The 17,239-nt window shown below is 51.2% G+C and overlaps 4 protein-coding genes across 4 annotated transcripts, besides 1 other annotated feature; 3 read left to right on the plus strand and 1 right to left on the minus strand.

Annotated features, from left to right (window-relative positions):
* Window positions 1–17,239: part of a sequence feature (contig 1.100 1..337251(-1)) that runs on past both edges of the window.
* Window positions 55–780, plus strand: ANIA_10741 (putative cyclin-dependent protein kinase complex component; the record flags this gene model as incomplete). Its single annotated transcript, XM_050612774.1, has 1 exon — window positions 55–780. The coding sequence occupies one exon, from the start codon at window positions 55–57 to the stop codon at window positions 778–780; it is 726 nt and encodes a 241-aa protein (XP_050467086.1).
* On the plus strand, window positions 1,534–4,028 carry ANIA_05824 (palmitoyltransferase akr1; the record flags this gene model as incomplete). Its single annotated transcript, XM_050612779.1, has 6 exons — window positions 1,534–1,851; window positions 1,916–2,719; window positions 2,770–2,842; window positions 2,898–3,162; window positions 3,217–3,329; window positions 3,379–4,028. Exons 1-6 carry the CDS (start codon window positions 1,543–1,545, stop codon window positions 4,026–4,028), a joined length of 2,214 nt encoding a protein of 737 aa, XP_050467087.1. The 5' UTR covers window positions 1,534–1,542.
* ANIA_05823 (protein sidA) lies at window positions 6,568–8,341 on the minus strand. Its single transcript, XM_658335.2, has 2 exons — window positions 7,385–8,341; window positions 6,568–7,335 (listed from the first exon to the last, which is right to left on the minus strand). Exons 1-2 carry the CDS (start codon window positions 8,245–8,247, stop codon window positions 6,702–6,704), a joined length of 1,497 nt encoding a protein of 498 aa, XP_663427.1. The 5' UTR covers window positions 8,248–8,341; the 3' UTR covers window positions 6,568–6,701.
* ANIA_05822 (tyrosine protein kinase SWE1) lies at window positions 13,913–17,171 on the plus strand (the record flags this gene model as incomplete). Its single annotated transcript, XM_658334.1, has 3 exons — window positions 13,913–15,788; window positions 15,843–16,390; window positions 16,443–17,171. The coding sequence occupies 3 exons, from the start codon at window positions 13,913–13,915 to the stop codon at window positions 17,169–17,171; spliced, it is 3,153 nt and encodes a 1,050-aa protein (XP_663426.1).

The raw sequence follows: 17,239 nt of genomic DNA on the forward strand, positions 1-17,239 counted from the left end.
ACGTCCGTTCCGCGCATCTATACGTATTCCATCAACCCACCGCGGTAAGTCACGATGAACAGTGGAGTCGGCGAGGGAGAGGGTGAACCTAGCCTTGATGCTACAAACGCCCAGCAGGTGCTCGGGTTACTGCCTTTGCCCAAGGAAGTAAAGTATGACCCCAATTTTCACCGTCCGCATATAAGCGCCATCAGGCCGGAGAACGCCATGGAACTTCTGTGCATTGCCGTGGACATGCTCCTGGCCATGTCAACAACACGCGCGCTATCTGGCGATGCTTCCGAGTCTGGTGTAAGGAATGAAGTGTCCAGCGGCGAGAATACACCGACACGAGTGGAGGAGTTGCGTTTCCATCCCCATGGTCATGATCTCACACAACAGTCTCTTCTGTGCAAACGGTTTCTCTCGAAGCGAGAGCCACCAATAACACTAAAAGAGTACCTTACGCGATTCCATCATTACTGTCCCTTATCCACTGGGGTGTATATTGCAGCCAGCTTGTACATCACCCGAATAGCTGTCGTTGACTCAGTTATTTCAGTCAACCGGAAGAACATGCATCGCCTGGTGCTAGCTGGGCTGCGTGTAGCGATGAAGACGGTTGAGGATCTTGTCTATCCACACAGCCGAGTTGCTAAGGTTGGGGGCGTGACAGAACGAGAACTCACGCGACTGGAGATCAGCTTCTGTTTCCTCGCGGATTTCGACCTACGAGTTGACGAACAGACACTGGATAACCAGGCCGGAATTCTGCATTGGTACATGGAACACCCGACGTGACTCTGGGTATGGTGACGTGCGCGAGCCATTGCTTGATAAGACAGGATACAGGAGGTTTTATTCAAAGCTCGCTACCGTGACGAGACCAGCTGGCCTGGATTTGGCATTACCGCTCGTCGCATCCAGATAACCTTGATTGTATATGACTCTCCTGGATACCTCTTTGGTATTTATCAGCACTAAGACATTTTTCACGGCAGGTGAGAGTTGGGATTCGGAATCAATACGGCTGCCTAACGTGACCCGAGCCGACGGCCATGCAAGTGCAGAGGTTACGGATGGATGCCAACTCGCGCGTAGCCCATTTGCTTGTGTTTTCAGGTTCCGATAACATGGTAGAAATAAACCCTGAGGACGGAGATTCATGGCTGTAGAACTTATGATCAGTAGTTGTAGACCTGCAGCGCACGCCTTTTCTGCACTTCGTAATTCCTGAGGCGCGAAAGTGATCGTCCCTTCAGCCCCGGCCAGTTTTAGGTAGTGTTGCAGCCTACCCAGTTAACAGCCAACAAGCTTTGAGCCAATTTTTTTTTCCCTTCATGATACAACATTCCCTTCAATCTCCTCACTTTTTAGACTTCAGGGTGAGAAAGGAGCATTGTTTTTTTTTTTTTTGTTTACAACCTCCGCATTGCGCTTTGAGCCGTAGCGCCTCCCCGAATCTCTATCGTGTCACCTCCGCCTCACTCTTTTGATCCTAGTAATCACCAATAGTGACCGCGTTCGCGTCGACGAGCTCCCTACGAGGCTAGAAAACGGAGGATGTCTTCCGGGGATCCTCCATCTGGGCTTCAAGCCAGCGGTAGCAACAGTTCTGCTGCCCTGGGCCTGAGTCCCCCTTCCGCGCCCTCTGGCAAGAGCGCCGCAACTCCTCCGAAGGTTGCTACAGATGATGCTTCCGTTGAGCTCAGTAGCATGAAATCGGAGCGCAGTCCGGCCAAGTCCATTCCGTTGGGTGAAGATATAATGCAGGTAGCTCGAATTGGGGAGGTTTCGGTTATGCAGAAGCTGTTTGACGAGAAAAAGTTCACTGCGAACTACTCCGACGAAGAAGGGATTACTCCGTTACATGTGCGTCAATCTTCCCGGGACATTTGGTTTAGGAAATTTCATTCTAATTGTATACTTCTACTAGTGGGCTGCGATTAACAACCAATATGCGATGTGCAAGTTCCTTATAGACTCTGGAGCTGATGTGAACGCGAAAGGAGGAGAGTCAGTTGCGACACCCGCGATGTGGGCAGCTCAGCGGTGCCACTATTATATCGTGCATCTGCTACTCCAATACGGCGCCGACCCTCTTCTTACTGATGTCCAAGGCTACAATATTCTCCATCTCGCGACGATCGACGGGAACGCATTTCTGCTTGTCTTGCTCCTTCACCAAGAGATACCGGTAGACGTGGTTGATCAACAGGGACATACGGGGCTGATGTGGGCGGCTTATAAGGGATATCCGGCGTGCGTTGACCTGTTTCTACGTTGGGGCGCGAACCCGAACGCAGTGGATGATGGCGGATTAGCGCCCCTTCACTGGGCTCTTGTCAAAGGATCATTGCCGTGTGTCCTAAAAATCCTCGAGTATGGTGCGGATCGCTTCGCGACAACGACTGACGGGAAAACGCCGGCTCTCGTTGCGCAGGAGATGAACACGAGGCATGTTTGGTACCGTGCTCTGAGCGAGTGTGGCTATGATGCGGATGGGAACAGAAAGGTCCTTCCTATGGGCTTGGGCCCGTATGTGCGGGACAAAGCCATTATGTCCAAATTCTTCTTTTTTTGGCCATTCCTCCTTCTTTTTGTGGTTCTGTGGATTCTCAGCAACATGGTCGTATATTTCGCAATTCCTGTCGCCGCAGTGGCAGTGTTCGGACTACAGTGGGTAGCCAAGAAGGCTGCCAGTCAAGGCCCTTCAGAATTCAGAATCATACAGAAAACGGTAAGAGTGAGCTTGCCTGGTCTCGTCACAACTTGCTGATTGTTTGTTAGCCGTTTCTGGCTGGTGTTTTTGCCGGCTCATTGTTTTGGGTGTTCGTCAGATATGTGCTTTATGTGTTGCCAGGTAAGGATTCCCTGGCAGGTTGACGCCTTGAAACTATACTGATATGCGGTCCTAGCGACATATTCCACGAATCCCTTCCTGAACCTAGGATTTGTGGTATTTTTCTCCCTGACGACGTACTTCTACTTCTATTCCATGGTCGCAGATCCTGGGTATGTGCCAAAACTTGGCAGCAGGAATGAACAGCGAGCAGTGATTGGCCAGCTGTTTGAGGAGTGGAAGTTTGATGAGGAGAATTTCTGCGTATACTGCATGATTCGAAGGCCTCTGCGTAGTAAACATTGCAGGCGCTGCTCGCGGTGCGTTGCAAAGCATGATCAGTAAGACCTTACCTAACTCACCGTAGTAAGACGCTAATATTCGTGTGCGCACAGTCACTGCCCCTGGATTGATAACTGCGTGGGTGTCAATAACTTGCGGCAGTTTGTTCTGTACATTCTCTGCTTGGAAATTGGTATTATTTTGTTCCTGCATTTGACTTTCAACTGTGAGTAATAGCAGGCCCTGCTTGAGACAAGAACTAACGTGGCTGTAAGATATTAATGGATTGCCCGCCCCGGCGGAGCCAATCTGCAATATTCTGAATGACCAGATCTGCAGCTTTGTGCTTCGAGACACCTTTACGCTTCTCCTTGATGTTTGGATAGCTATTCAGCTGGTCTGGGTGACTATGCTCGGCGTCGTTCAGCTCGTTCAGGTGTCTCGGAATCAGACGACGTACGAAAACATGCGAGGACACTCGTTGGATCGAGGCCATTCCAGCACACGAGCTTTTGCTTCTGCCGTCACAGCAGGTACTACGTCCCTCGACGCGGCTGGTCTCTCAGCTTCTGGCCAAGGCCCGAATCCAGCGTTGGCGCAAGGCGGACATCGGCACCGGGGTGGCTGCTTGAAGCAGTGGTCATCCCTCCTCGGTTTCGATACGTTCTTCGCAACCGCGCGGGATGGTCTCCGAGACGGCCCCCGTGCCGCACGACCGAGAAACCCTTTCTCACGCGGCATCGTTACCAATTGCCGGGACTTTTGGTGCGATCCGGCGCCATACTTTGGCAAACGGGAACCTGGCTCTGCCATGCTGGGCGGCGAAATTGTCAACTATAACCGGATGTATGAGACCCCGTCACGGATGTATAGTAGCGGCGATTACCGTAGCGTGGCATACGATGAAGCGGCAGACATCGTTTAGAGCAAGCAACTGTGGCGAGGCACGAACGTTGGCAACGTTGGCATGAAGTTCAGGGGGTATAATGACTACTGAACGATCCCATTGTTATGTCTCTTATGTAATGACGGGCTCGTTGTTTGTATAGTGTTGCATATACAATTCCAGCCGCTTGTATATAGCGGGGCATGAATAAGATCCCATGATAATGTGTATTCTTTTTCTTTTCCAAAGAGTAGCCTGACCCGTTTTAAAGTACTAAATCGTGACTGTGCTGCGAGACTCAGTAGATAAAAAATACGCCTGTATTGTTTCTGACCTCCAATCCACCAGCCGCAGAGAAGCAGGTACAGTTACCAGGAAACCCGAAGATCCGATATCGCACATGGTTTGTAAAATTTTCATTCCCCCCCCATCCCGCACGTCTTTGGTACCGTCATATTTCCACCTTTAGTGTCTTGATGGGTGGGCCTCTTGAAACCCAAATCCCACACTAGCATCTTATCTCGGCTAGCAGCTGGGTTGGCTGCCTTGGCCCTTGAGACTGGGACTGAGACGGGGGACGGGACTGGGATCGGAACTGTGAACTGGCCACACGTTTGAGCGTGGACGTAGGCGTTCACAACATTTGTTTGGCTCAGTTGTAATGTTAACACTGCGTACACTGTGTACACTGCGCAGACGCTGTATATCGATAGCTTCAGAGTAAGGGCGTATTTTTCAGGGAGGTTAAGGCTGTACTCCGTAGTTGCCCGCATAGTCAAGTTCAGTCTACAGTGGAATTCAGCCTAGTGTGGAGGTGATGGCTTTGATTGATCGATTGATGGGGCTGGCCAGACTACGGTGCAAGAAATCCATGATCATACCATCCTTGCAGAGTCGAACAGTGACCTGACCTCGCGATGGTCTTTGAACTGCCCGTCAGAGTCAGGCTCTCAAAGGATCGATACATAATTCGAACTCGAGTCCACTTAATGGACTACCTGTATGTGTCATTCGCTGCTCCGCCAGCCTGCAGGATGCACGTGAAAGCAGGCCGGACGCGGGCCCGACTTGCTCCGACCAAGAGCTCTGGGCTGGCGAGCTGCGAATGCAAACATGTAATCTGCAAGATCCGGCTCCGGCGGAGTCTCTCAGCAGAAATGAGGTCCCTGGTACGACTTCGTACCTACCTTAGTATAAGGGCCTAAGGGTCTGATTTCTTTACCGAGTCCAAGGACTGTATGTATGCAAATCGCAGTCAAAATCCTGGTATCTGCATTGAAGTTACAGAGAATTATCGATGCATGTCGGTTCAGACCGTAGAGACCTTGCCTCTAGAAATATGCCACAAGGAATACCGCGAAGTGGTCGTTTGCTTCCCTGGGCACTCGGTAAACTGAAAGTTCGTAGGAACTACTCGTAGGAACCACCCACGATGGGATCAGACGATGTCATATTCCGTGTTAGGGAGCAGGATATCCTGTATGGTATGAACACAAAGATCGGCAAGCCACCGACGAAAAATGGAGAAACAATGGAAATAATACTCAGACTGTCGAAAAATGTCCAAGACCTGTGACTGGACGAGTCGCTGGAGGAAGCTGAGTAGTGTATTTTGGCAGTTGAGATTTGCTTCTTCAGCGGTTTAGCAGGGCTGGGCGCGCGGTCTTAGGCACGGACTCGGGCTTGATCTCTAGTTGGAGTCGTAATCCGCAGGCAATTTTCTTGATGGTGGGTACAGAGCGTGGGCGTCGGGAACTTCTTACGTAGGAGCTGGGGCCGGAACTGATCGAGTTCAATCTGATATGATTGATAAAATTATCAACCAATTTGACTTTGTGAGATCCCAGCAAATACGAGTTTCTGTATCGAGTCCATTGAAAGCTTTTCCATCAGTGCTGGATACCTGCAGACATAATATGCGAGTAGTTTGCAATCTGGCGAGGAAAACAACAGAGATCAGTATCCTCTCATATGCCCACAGAATTAGCGGGAGATTTGGAAACTCACCTGGCAGGAGTCGGGCTTCAACATGGCGCCATCTGATAACGCTCAAAACAGCTAGGCCCTGGCCCAATCGCCCCTTAGCGCCACAAATGCAAAAAAATTTATCTAATCAGATTATCAGTACCACAGTACAACCGCTGCGGCTTGTGGGGATTCTTTTATTGGCTCGCTTAAAAAATTGTATTTTTGTTTTAGGTCGGGTCCGCAGTTGCGACTTGGGAATACGTACACATTGTAGATTCTCCTGATTCTTCTTAACTTTCGACTTGAATGCACCGAAGTGTGCGGTTCTTGTATAGGTCGCGACCGAGGTGAAATTGGTCTGGCTTAGTGTGGGTCATTGCTGTACGAAGCACGTACCTGCTCGTGATCAAGAGGCAGTGGGCTGTAGTGGCTTGAAGCAAGCTTGACTCTGAACAAAGCAAGTAAGAAAGCGAATGCTCGGGCGCAAAAAGAAACAAACTTGTCTCTCAATTTCGCTGAGGAACCAGCGGTGAGTCTACTGCATCATACGTAGTACAAACTCCAAGCATAGTAAAAAAAACCAAATATACCGCTCATAATATGTTCACAGGTCTATATAGCCAACCAGATTACACAATAAATGCCAAGTCGAATCCGCTTTTCTGCTCCCACCTTCATGTACTAAATACATCAGCCAAGCGGGTCCCACCAGCTCTTCGTTCCTGCCCTTGAGCCGGAAATTTTTTACAGCATAGCGCGGAACCTGGTGTCCGGCACCGCCGCGCTCTCGAGCTGCTCTCCGAAGATCGACTCCACCATCTCGCCACCTCGTGTAGCCAGGACCGACAGGAGGCTGTCACTTAGCCCGTGCGTTTGCTCGTTGCTGCCCTGCAGCCAGATTCCAGCGCCGGCGCTGACTTTGCTCCGGTCCAGGTCGACGCGGTAATCCCGGCTAGGGGTCCAGCGATCCTGCGTCGCCGGCCGCAGGTACTGTACTTTGCTGAGGAGCTGTTCATGCGCGTTGCGGTTGTAACCCGTAGCGACCATGAGCGCGTCAACCTCCAAGACCTCCTTGCCGTCGCCAATGAGGCTGTCCTTGCCGTCCTTGACGGCCCTGACATGCACCCGCATGCGCTTATTCGGTCCGTAGTGCTCTACACGTGTAATCTTGCGGCTGGGGAGGATGCGATGTTGCCATTGAGTCTCGTCGGGGTTTTTCACTCTCTGCAGATACATGTCGTGATAGATTTCCTCGATCAGTTCGAGTCGGACGACACTGTAGTTGGTAGCCTTATCCGCCTTGAGCGAACGCTCGCGCTCAGCGGCCGAGAGGTTGTAGAACTTGTCCGTTCGCTCCGGGTTGAAGACTTCGTTCACACTGGTGGCTGGGTTAGCTCACAGTCATGCACCAGGTAAAAATGACTTACAATGGTGAGTCATCGCTAGGTCTCATCGCGGTATCTCGCATAATGAGCGACGTCCTGGAGTTAGGGTACCGCTTCTGAAGGTCATGGAAGATCTCAGCAGCACTCTGGCCGCTTCCCAGAACCGCGATGTTGTAGGGCTCGTTGTTGTCCTTTAGCAAATTTGGCAGGGCAGTGCAGTACTTGGAGGAGTGCATGATTCTGGGGTCTTGGGGCAGCTCAGCTGGAAGCTTCGCAGTTCCACCGAGGGCAAGCACGACCTTGCGGGCACTCCTCGAAGAGATCTCACCGGTTTCCACGTTGCGAGATAGAACGGTGAAATAGTCGACCACTGGGCTGTCCGGGCTCGACTTGCCAGGAAGCACTTCAATCACCTCCTCTCCGTACGTCACAACGTCCGAGAATTGGTTCGCGCACCAGCGCATGTAGTCTTCAAATTCCATACGGGCCGGAAGGAAGGTGCTCAGGTTGGTGAAATGGATCAGGCGATCCTTTTGGTGAAGGTAGTTGAGGAAGGTGAAGCTGCTGCGGGGGTCGCGGAGCGTGGCGAGATCTTTGATGAAGGAGATTTGCATCCTGGAGCCGGGTACCAGCATGCCAGAATGCCAGGCGAACTGTTTCTGGCGTTCCAGGAAGGCCACTTTGGGCTGCCAGCCAGAGGTTGGAGCGCACTTGTTCAGACAGGGATCGAGGGCATCGTGCAAAGCGATCGCAATCGCCAACGACGCTGGACCGAATCCTACACAGATCAGGTCGTGCAGCTCCTCAGGAGACGTTGGTTTTAAGCGCTGAGTCCGTTGTTGCGCGAGAGGCATCTTGCGATAACTCTGGAAGTCAAGCTCTGACTTCCGCTGGAGGGGCTCCATTGATAGAATCTGTGCAGAAACAAATAGCAAAGACAAGAAGCTGGGTATCAGAACGTCTGTCACAGAAACAGATCGGAGAGAGAATGAAGCTTGCGGAAAGGAAAAAGATGAGATCGTCGGAGAGGTGGAAGGGCTGGCCGTTTTATGGTCGGGGTGGACATCGAGGAGCAGGGAAATCAGATAATCAGACGGGACCCATCTGGTAACGGAGGTTGGACTTTTCGTAAATTGTAATGGCTCGAAATTGCAAAATTCAAATAATACACCAGGAACGAGCCCGAAGAGTGGGTTTTTGACAGCACGGCGGGCCGTGAGCTGTTCCACAACAATCAGAGGATATGACGAACGCACTGCCGAAACACGCCATGCTACTGCACCGCACTCTAGTCTCTGTGGCTGGCAGTTATACGCAGTCCTCTGTAGTTGGCTGGACATCGTCTTCAGGCAGACGAAGCCCCGCAGTCCCAGCACCGAAGGAAAGTGGGATGATCATGATTCCCGAAGTCGGAGCTCATCCGAGACTACTTTCCAGAATATTATTGTGATTTCTGGATTTTCTGTTATCGAGCATAGTAGCAACTGGACCGTCCTTGAGCACAGATGGCATGGTCAATGCGACAGTTGGAGACTCTGAGCGTCTGAGCAGCTATCCTCAATGCTGCGCGGTCCACTCTGTAACATTCCATGCAGCTCAATCTGCAAGTAACGGCGGGGTAATCTGAGCACGTTGGAGCTGCATTCTGGTGCATGAACATCCGCTTTATGTACACAAGAGGCAGTCACACAGGTGAGCTCATACAAGGGTCTTCCATCAGCGTCCTAGTGGGCTCTTCACGCCACCTAAGAGATGCCTTTTTTACTTCGAAATCTACCCTCGATCCAGCCTTCGATCGAGTCCGGCTCTTTCATGCTTTCGTGGCGTTCAGTCCCACGCTAAGACAGCATATGGCGTGCAAATCCTAAACTATCTTGAGCTGCAATGCGCTTTGCCTGCTTAGTTCAGAAGACTCCGGCAGATTACAGTTGATAGGAGCGCCAGGCAAGCAGTACCAATACGGGCACTCATGGCTTATTTTACAGTATCAGGGTTTCTCGATCCGATCGAGAGACCCTCCAACCCACCACCTAGGTCACAGATGCAATCAGCCGGTGCCCCTGCAGCCGACATGGATCAGCATGGGGTAGCCATGGCCGTATGCATGGGAGAGTGGCTTGGATACTAGCTCGTCCCGCTACGAATGATCGCAACCTGCAAGGACATAGTTTCCTTTAATGCAGCGCCGTCACCCTAAAATAGATGGTTAAGCGGCTGAGATACGCAAAATTGCACAGATCTTGAAGCGGGCTTGGGGGTAAGATCGCCCCAGTCGACCTATTCGAGGGGTTCTTTTCGGCGCTTGTCTCGCGTCGGTGTCTGTCAGCGCTATCTCTAGGTCGTGAGCATCCGACCCCATACTTGATATCCCACGCAGACTCCACAACGGGAAATTCTCTTCCACAACAAGCTCAGCCCCCATAAGGCGGCATGTCTGTCTCTGGATCGGTGATTTGAAATGTCTGCATCATGGTTGGCGGACATACACGTGCAAGGGCCAAAGCTCCGTCCAAAGTGCTAGGGGTGGCCATGGCCAAGTCACCCGGTTCTGGTCTTTTTCAATACGCTTACTCTGGATAGATATCAGGGCTTCCAGGTTGTCATCGAGTCAGGTGTTCTCCAGTCTCTGGTGTTGTCCATGATGGTGAAATCTACCTTTTCCTCTAAGTATGAGCTGGTAGATAATTATTTGGGCAGTACCGAGGTCCACCATTGACACCTGCAGCATTATTTCAAGACACTATCTAGGTTTTGCCCTGGAGCGGTCATCTGCTGGCCACTGCCCCGTGACTTCTCTGCCCTTGCCTCTATCAGGCTGCCGTGGCCGTAGCTCAATTTAGCCGACTGGATGATTCGATTTTATGGCATCCATGGCCAGGGGCAACTCAGAGCCGCGACGCGGGCTACAGTGACCTTCAAAGGGCGCTCTCACCCTTGTCGAGCTTCAGAGATTCTCGCCAGTATATGTTTTGTGAGGACTAGGCTATTAGCTAACGACGGGGCCCTGGTCTCGGATAATGTCGCTCCGATGCCTACTCTCAACCTCTGCGCCAGGCGCGAAACAGCAGGTCATTCTTCTCCCACAATCGATCTTTGGGAGGCTCTCAGCTAGATCTGGCGGTGATTGCAGAGCATGGAGGTGCTGGACTGTAAAGGCTTCAGTTGCCCTGTTGGGTCAACCCACGGTGAATGACTGCGAACCAGGCAATGCATGTTAAGACAGCTTAACTCTACGAACTTGCTTGTTGGCTTATATTATATCATGCCAGGTTAGATTGACCCGTGACACACTGACTCGTCCTTCCGCGATCTCAAGTCCTATCTTAGGAGGTCGAGAGGAAGCCGGCCAAAAGTTCTCCAATGACAGGGGATTTAGACCGTACATTTGAGCAGTATAATATATACTCGCGAGTTCAGGAAGATTCAGGGTTCAATTGCGCTCCAGCTGCCGCTGCTTGCTTGCTTGTAGCCGTCTCATAAGCGCGAGATGACGGCTAACCTTTACGAGTTAGAGTCCTATGATCTCGTTTGGAGGGCCAGAGACAACCGACTTACGCGCTCCTAATGTAAGGTTCCGGCCAAGTCAAAAGGCCCGTTCGCGCCGCGAGCATCGAAGAATCTGGGGGCTAAATTCGAACAGCTTTGAGAGTTCATTGTATTTTCCTTTGAGAACTACTGTATAATTGCAGGGCCATCCTGCTAGACCTAGGTAAGAGTGAGGTAAAGGCAAATGCTTTTTATTGGACTACCAGGTTTGGGATGGATACTTCTGACCGACTTTTCAGTAACTATCATTCCGACTCCTTGGGATGTTGGACGACAAGAGGCTCATGCACAGCAGGGTGTCGAGTTAGCTGACTATTATTGATGCCTTGGGTGACCAGCCCACTCATAGTGATAAAGGGTGAACTTATTGGCAGTGGTGGGGTGGAAAACAAGGAAGCTGGGGGCAGGGATGGACTGAGGCTGGACTAGAGATATATGTCATGACCTGTCATATTCGGCTCGCGGCGGGCCAGTAGAGATTAGATATCGGTCAGCAAACCTGGGGAAATCCAAGATGCGGTGTGCACATAAGGTTCCTATGCATGCAGAATTCAGAGAGAACTAGCGATTTTATACTTAAGTTGTGCTGAGATATTGGCATGGTGGTGCAGGCAGTATGGGGCCTGGAATCTTGACACAACCTTGCGCAATCACAGGGTTGGGTTTATTGATTGCTCAAGGTAAAGATGGGCCATGACTCAATATGTTCCCAAAGGTTAGAGCTATGCTGGGTTGGGAGTCGACGTTGACAAAATGCGGTCTACAAAATTGAACTTAGGGTTCGCAGCTATATATTTCTGGAGTCCACCAGTCGTCAGGGACAACCAATCTTCCCCATCAACTTCACCTTCATCTTTACCCGATCATAGAACAAGTTGACGACATATTTGCCATCAGCCCATTCCTTCTGTTCACTTACCATGCTGGGCTGCCGATGGATGTTCTACGTAAATGGGAAACACGGATACGTACAGAGCTGGGGCGATGGCAACGATCCAAGGGGAGTGGACCGACCAACCCACAACCATCAGATCCGCGACAAAGAACATAGGTTACGACCATTGAGGTACCACATTGATGAAGATCGCAACCGACTTTCAACTTATGAAGGGATGTCCATAGCTAGCCGCAGCCACTGACGATGCGGATGCAGATGTTCGGATACGTCAGAAGGAGGGACCCCAACGTCACACGTGGATAGAGAGGGGGTTTGTTGCTGTTTCGACGTTCTGTCGAGACTCCTCAAGACCATATTTGAAGAGAGTTTGTGATTCAAGCGTAAGTCTTAGTGGAAAGCCTCAACCTAATATTATCGCGTTGGGTTCCGGCCTATGCCTTTCTGAGTCGTTTGGCATTCTGCTGCTAACTTATTTTGTTTGTTTATTTTGTATTGTATTAGGTGATGTATCTCGGCGTTCAAAAGCTTCAGGTACCAGCTTTGCCACTCGGCTCAGCCCAACTGACGTTGATGATAAGCATAGAGATCAGTTGTGCTGAGTGGCGACATGCTTGGGTAAGCAAAAGCATAAACAGAATCATTATTGACGCACATGCAAGGGACTGAGTTTGGCTTCGATGGGCGGGCAGCGAAGCGTATCGATAAGACGGGCGCGGCACGAGAATCTGGGCAGTGGGAACACAGCCCAACGTCGTAGGGTTGAATCTCCCCATAGGCACCAACTCCTCAAAATAAAAGTGACGATAGCCAAAGCCGTCAGCATACGCAGAGGACCTACCGACATAGTGTTCTGGTCAGAAAATCTACAAGCTAGACAATAGCAGAGGCGTGTAATCACATAGTCACGGTCCATGACTAGTATTGTAGATGTGGAGCCATCTCGCGCCACAGCCAAAACAACAGAACGCGTGAGCGCGTCGAGATCCCAGCATCTCCCCAAACCAAGGCCCGCCCCCCAGAGGTGGCTTCAACAGCGCTCGTCCGTCAAGGCACGGTGTGAACCTCTTTTTTTTCCCACCCCCCTAATTCCCCAGTGTGCTATCGTCCGACCTGCTCTCCATCAAATCCATCGACTCTTCCATGTGCTTCTCTCTCCCTCCATCTCGTCGTGCTATTTAGCTGATTATTGTCCACTCAAAGTCTAAAACAGGATTCCTCCCCTCCTCTGTCCCGCAAGGGAAATCCCTCGGGCGATATTTCCCAGCGAGTTCGTCCGCTGCATACCGCAAGTTCCGCAGTCCTGACCCATCGGGCCTCTCATCCCTTTCTTCGCCTTAACTCATAATCTATTCACTATCGCGTGGCTGTCTGTTTTCAGAAAAGCTGCCTCGACCAGAACCCCTTGCGCCGTTGACGGCCTGGCGCATTTGTTGGGTTTTAAAGAAAGGGTGAAGGAAGGGACACGCAGAGCTGCTGCTGCTTCTCCTGCATTCGACTCCAACCAGCGTCCATTGCATCGTCGGCCTGTCTTGCGCATTCGAGATTGTCCCAGTCCCGCAGTATCAGTGTGTCTTGACTCGAAGTTTACGCGGCTTGGTCGCGCCTGCACTTCTCGCGTCGGCGCCTGCTTATTTTGACATCTGAAACACCCCTACCATTCTCGTTTCAACTAGGCGCTTGGAATAAACAGACACTCGGTTTCAAGACGACGCGCCGGTAACCTGGATTTCGCCGAGAGGCAGTCCTTCCACGACCTCGACACAGTCCCGGACAGTCAAGAGTTGTATGGGACTGTCCCAAAACGACGTTCTGGAATTCCCCAACGCTCCCAAACATTGTGATGTCAATCCATATCTCCCTTTGCCTCTTTTGCTTGTGCTTTGGTAATACAGCTCGCATCCCATTGCGTCGGATATAGACTCCCTGGGCCCTGGTTGGCTTATCGTGAAGGGAAGAGACAGCCGCCAAATTCATTTGTTGTGATTCCTGCTGCACCTCGACTACTTGACTCGGCCCTCGACACGATTTGACTTTACGACGTGCTGTGCTCTTGACTTCCACTTCACATCTTACTCGCCAGTCCTCAAGAGTCACGCCTTTGTCAAGCTGCGTGGATCTAGTCAACGATGGTAGCGACCTTCTCTCCCCACCGCGACGCTGGTGGCACATTACACCTATCATCGCATTCGGGCATTCACCACATTGACGCCAATACAGCCATCCGGCAACTTCGTCGATCATTCTCGCGCTCACCCTCAAAAAGCTCAAGTTTCTCTCTTCTGACATCTCGAAACCACTCTCCGTCTAAGAACACATCATATGTCTCGTCACCATTGTCACCGTCGCGAAGGTCGGCGCAAGGCAACTTCGTGCTCTTCCCAAGCTCATCTCAACAGTCACCGTTCGCAATACCTTATCCTCCCAGCGCTAAGATTTCGCGTCCTACTATGCGCCGCGCGCGCACGTCTCCTCGGAGTCCAGTCAAACGCGCCCTTAACGTCTCAAGTGACCAGGGAAACGCGAAGCCTCTACATGAGACCCCCGTTACACCTGGAGTAGAGAACTCCTCTACAATCCCCGAAATTAGCCTTTCACCTGACGATATTGGTGGTGGTTTCAGTACATGCTCAAATGAGTCAAGCATCTACGCGGAGGGAACGCCAAATCCACGTCCATCGGCGTCCCGGATTGAGAAACGACGAAGCGGTACGTTTAACTCGGCTGTCAGCCCGATGAAACGAAGCGACGGGATCATGAATCTAGACCGCGCGTCAAGGGGAAGTCCTTCCGCCAAACGACGAAGTGTTCAAGCAGTGAATCTTCCTGGAGATTTTAGTATATTTGATAGCGAAAACGTCACAAATACACCGGAAGATCCGAAAACAGAAGAGACTGATCTGGAGAAGGACGCAATATTCTTCCCTACTTCTACTACACCACCATTTAGCCCTTTTGCGACCGTTCCAAGACGTACTTCATCTCTCCGGCGGTCAACCCTGCAGCAGCGTTCCAACGACCGATCCTTGTTTTCTCGACCTAGGACTATGGGAGATTCGGAGGACTTAGACGCAGGCACTCCTCTAACTGTTCGTTCCCGTCAATCCTTGGACGCTAACACACCCCAACCCCATCGCGAGAGCCTGTTCTCGCCACGGCCTGCGCAGGTCAGCTCCTTGTTTTCAAACTCGAATGGGGCGACGTCCAGGCCCGCCGCCCACCCACTATCCAGGACAATTACACAATCCTCATCCAGTTCTAGCCTGGTAGATGACTCTCCTACCCATGAGCCTCCGCAGAAAAGTGATCGCCCTAGAGCAATTATCAACTTCTCAAAATCACTTCCAGCAGGTGCCACGCGGCCGAGCGGTGCACGCCATCTCACCCGCGAAGATTCAACATCATCAACGGACTCTTTCGCTACGCCTGAGAACTACAAACTTGTCAAACCGCTCCCAGCTGCGTTCATGTCTACTGGCCTCATCTCGAAGAAAAACCGCAATGCCGACGATTCTCATAGCCTATTAGGATTTAGCAAGAACATGCCCGACACCCCTTGCAAAAGGCCTGTCAATCTCTTCGCTGCCAGTCAAAAGGCTCAACCAGATGGACCACTTGGAAGGCCGGCTTGGAGCAATGCTGTGGACATGCCACCTCCATCCCCCTTCAACCCATCAAGCGCACGGCCTAAACAAGGCCCATTTGCGCGAGGCATGGGAATATTTGGGACTAACTTCAATCGACAAGGGGCCTCGCGGCGTGGAAGCTTGGCTAGCATTGATGGCGATGATGGATATGGGCTACAGACACAATCTCCCTCTAACCGTCAGAACAGCCAGCCACTCAGTGAATCGGATTTCCCTCCAACACCAACGAAACAATCATTTTTCCCGTCTCGAACCTACCCTCCTACTGCATCACAAATCGCTTCTCTCGAGCGTTTGTCCGAGGCAAGGGGCACCAATTCCAGCCCTCTACATGACAGATTCCAACATGAATCACCTCGTACGCCTCAAGAACATTTCTGCCCTCCCGATCCCAGTGGTCTAACTATTTCAGGACCTAATGACCGGCAATCCGCCCAGCCAGACTTCAATCCTTTAAACCTGCCAGCGACCCCGACCGGTCCTCGTGATTCTTTCGTTGGAAAAAGGCCCAGTCTCCCATTGAACATACATAATACTCCCGACGTGGATGCGTGCCTCACATCTCGCTTTGAACGCGTGGAGCTTGTGGGCACTGGAGAGTTTTCGCAAGTTTACCGTGTTTCTCAGCCGAACGGAGTATCTCTGCCATCAATATTCTCGACTACCCCCAAGTCTTTAAACTCGCTGCCTGACCAGGTCTGGGCGGTTAAGAAGTCAAAACAACCTTACTCAGGCTTGAAGGACCGTGAACGCCGTATTCGAGAAGTCGATGCACTGAAGGCCCTTACCAACTACGACCATATTATATCATTTGCCGACAGCTGGGAAGATAATGGACATCTCTATATTCAAACAGAATACTGCGAGGAAGGTAGTTTAGACGTCTTCCTTGCTCAAGTTGGACTCAAAGCAAGACTCGATGATTTCCGGATTTGGAAGATTTTGCTCGAGCTGTCTACGGTAATTGCCCACCTCGTTTACATGTAACTAAAAGTATACTAACTATAAGAAGGGCCTGAAACATATCCACGACTCCGGGTTCATTCATCTTGATCTCAAACCAGCCAATATACTGGTTACCTTTGAAGGTGTTTTGAAAATTGCTGATTTCGGCATGGCAAGTCGGTGGCCAGCCGAAGAGGGGATTGAAGGCGAAGGTGATCGTGAATATATCGGACCGGAGATTCTGATGGGAAGATATGACAAGCCTGCAGACATCTTCTCACTGGGCTTGATTATATTCGAGATTGCTGGTAATGTCGAACTTCCGGACAACGGCCTTTCGTGGCAGAAGCTCAGGAACGGCGACATGAGTGATGTCCCGAGTTTAACTTGGAGCTCCGAGACCACCGTTTTCCGCGACGCGTCAGGCAATCCCATTTCAGAGGAGCCATCGTTTGAGGAACTGTGCGCGTCGGACTTTGGGGACGACGATTTTGGCACAACTGATCTCTTTGGCAGCAATAGGGAACGAAAGCCAGTCCCATTCACCCGTAGTAGTGAGCTCGCAGACCCTCCCGCCTTTATGATCGATGCCGGCCATGAGCAGTCGCTTGATAAGATCGTGCGGTGGATGATCTCCCCTGAACCGCTTGATAGACCCACAGCTGATCACATTCTGGAGTCTTATGGAGTCCAATTTGTCGCATCACGGCGTCGAGCTGGCGCCACCGTGTACGAGGGCAACTGGGGCCCTGCCGATGATGTTCTTGCGGAAGATGCCGAAATGATCGATGTTTGATTAATACGACCTGTCATATTATTGCATTTGGACGGAGTTGGTGATTTCTCGGATTCCCCTACAGTACA

The sequence above is a fragment of the Aspergillus nidulans genome, chromosome I (genome assembly GCF_000011425.1).
Source record: "Aspergillus nidulans FGSC A4 chromosome I".
Lineage (NCBI taxonomy): Eukaryota > Fungi > Ascomycota > Eurotiomycetes > Eurotiales > Aspergillaceae > Aspergillus > Aspergillus nidulans.

Bases quoted from the DNA above. Each gene is read 5' to 3' on its own strand.
- ANIA_05823 (XM_658335.2), bottom strand. From the start codon at position 8,247: ATGGAGCCCCTCCAGCGGAAGTCAGAGCTTGACTTCCAGAGTTATCGC. The intron at 7,336-7,384 runs GTAAGTCATTTT...CCCAGCCACCAG, and splicing joins CCTAGCGATGACTCACCATT to TGTGAACGAAGTCTTCAACC.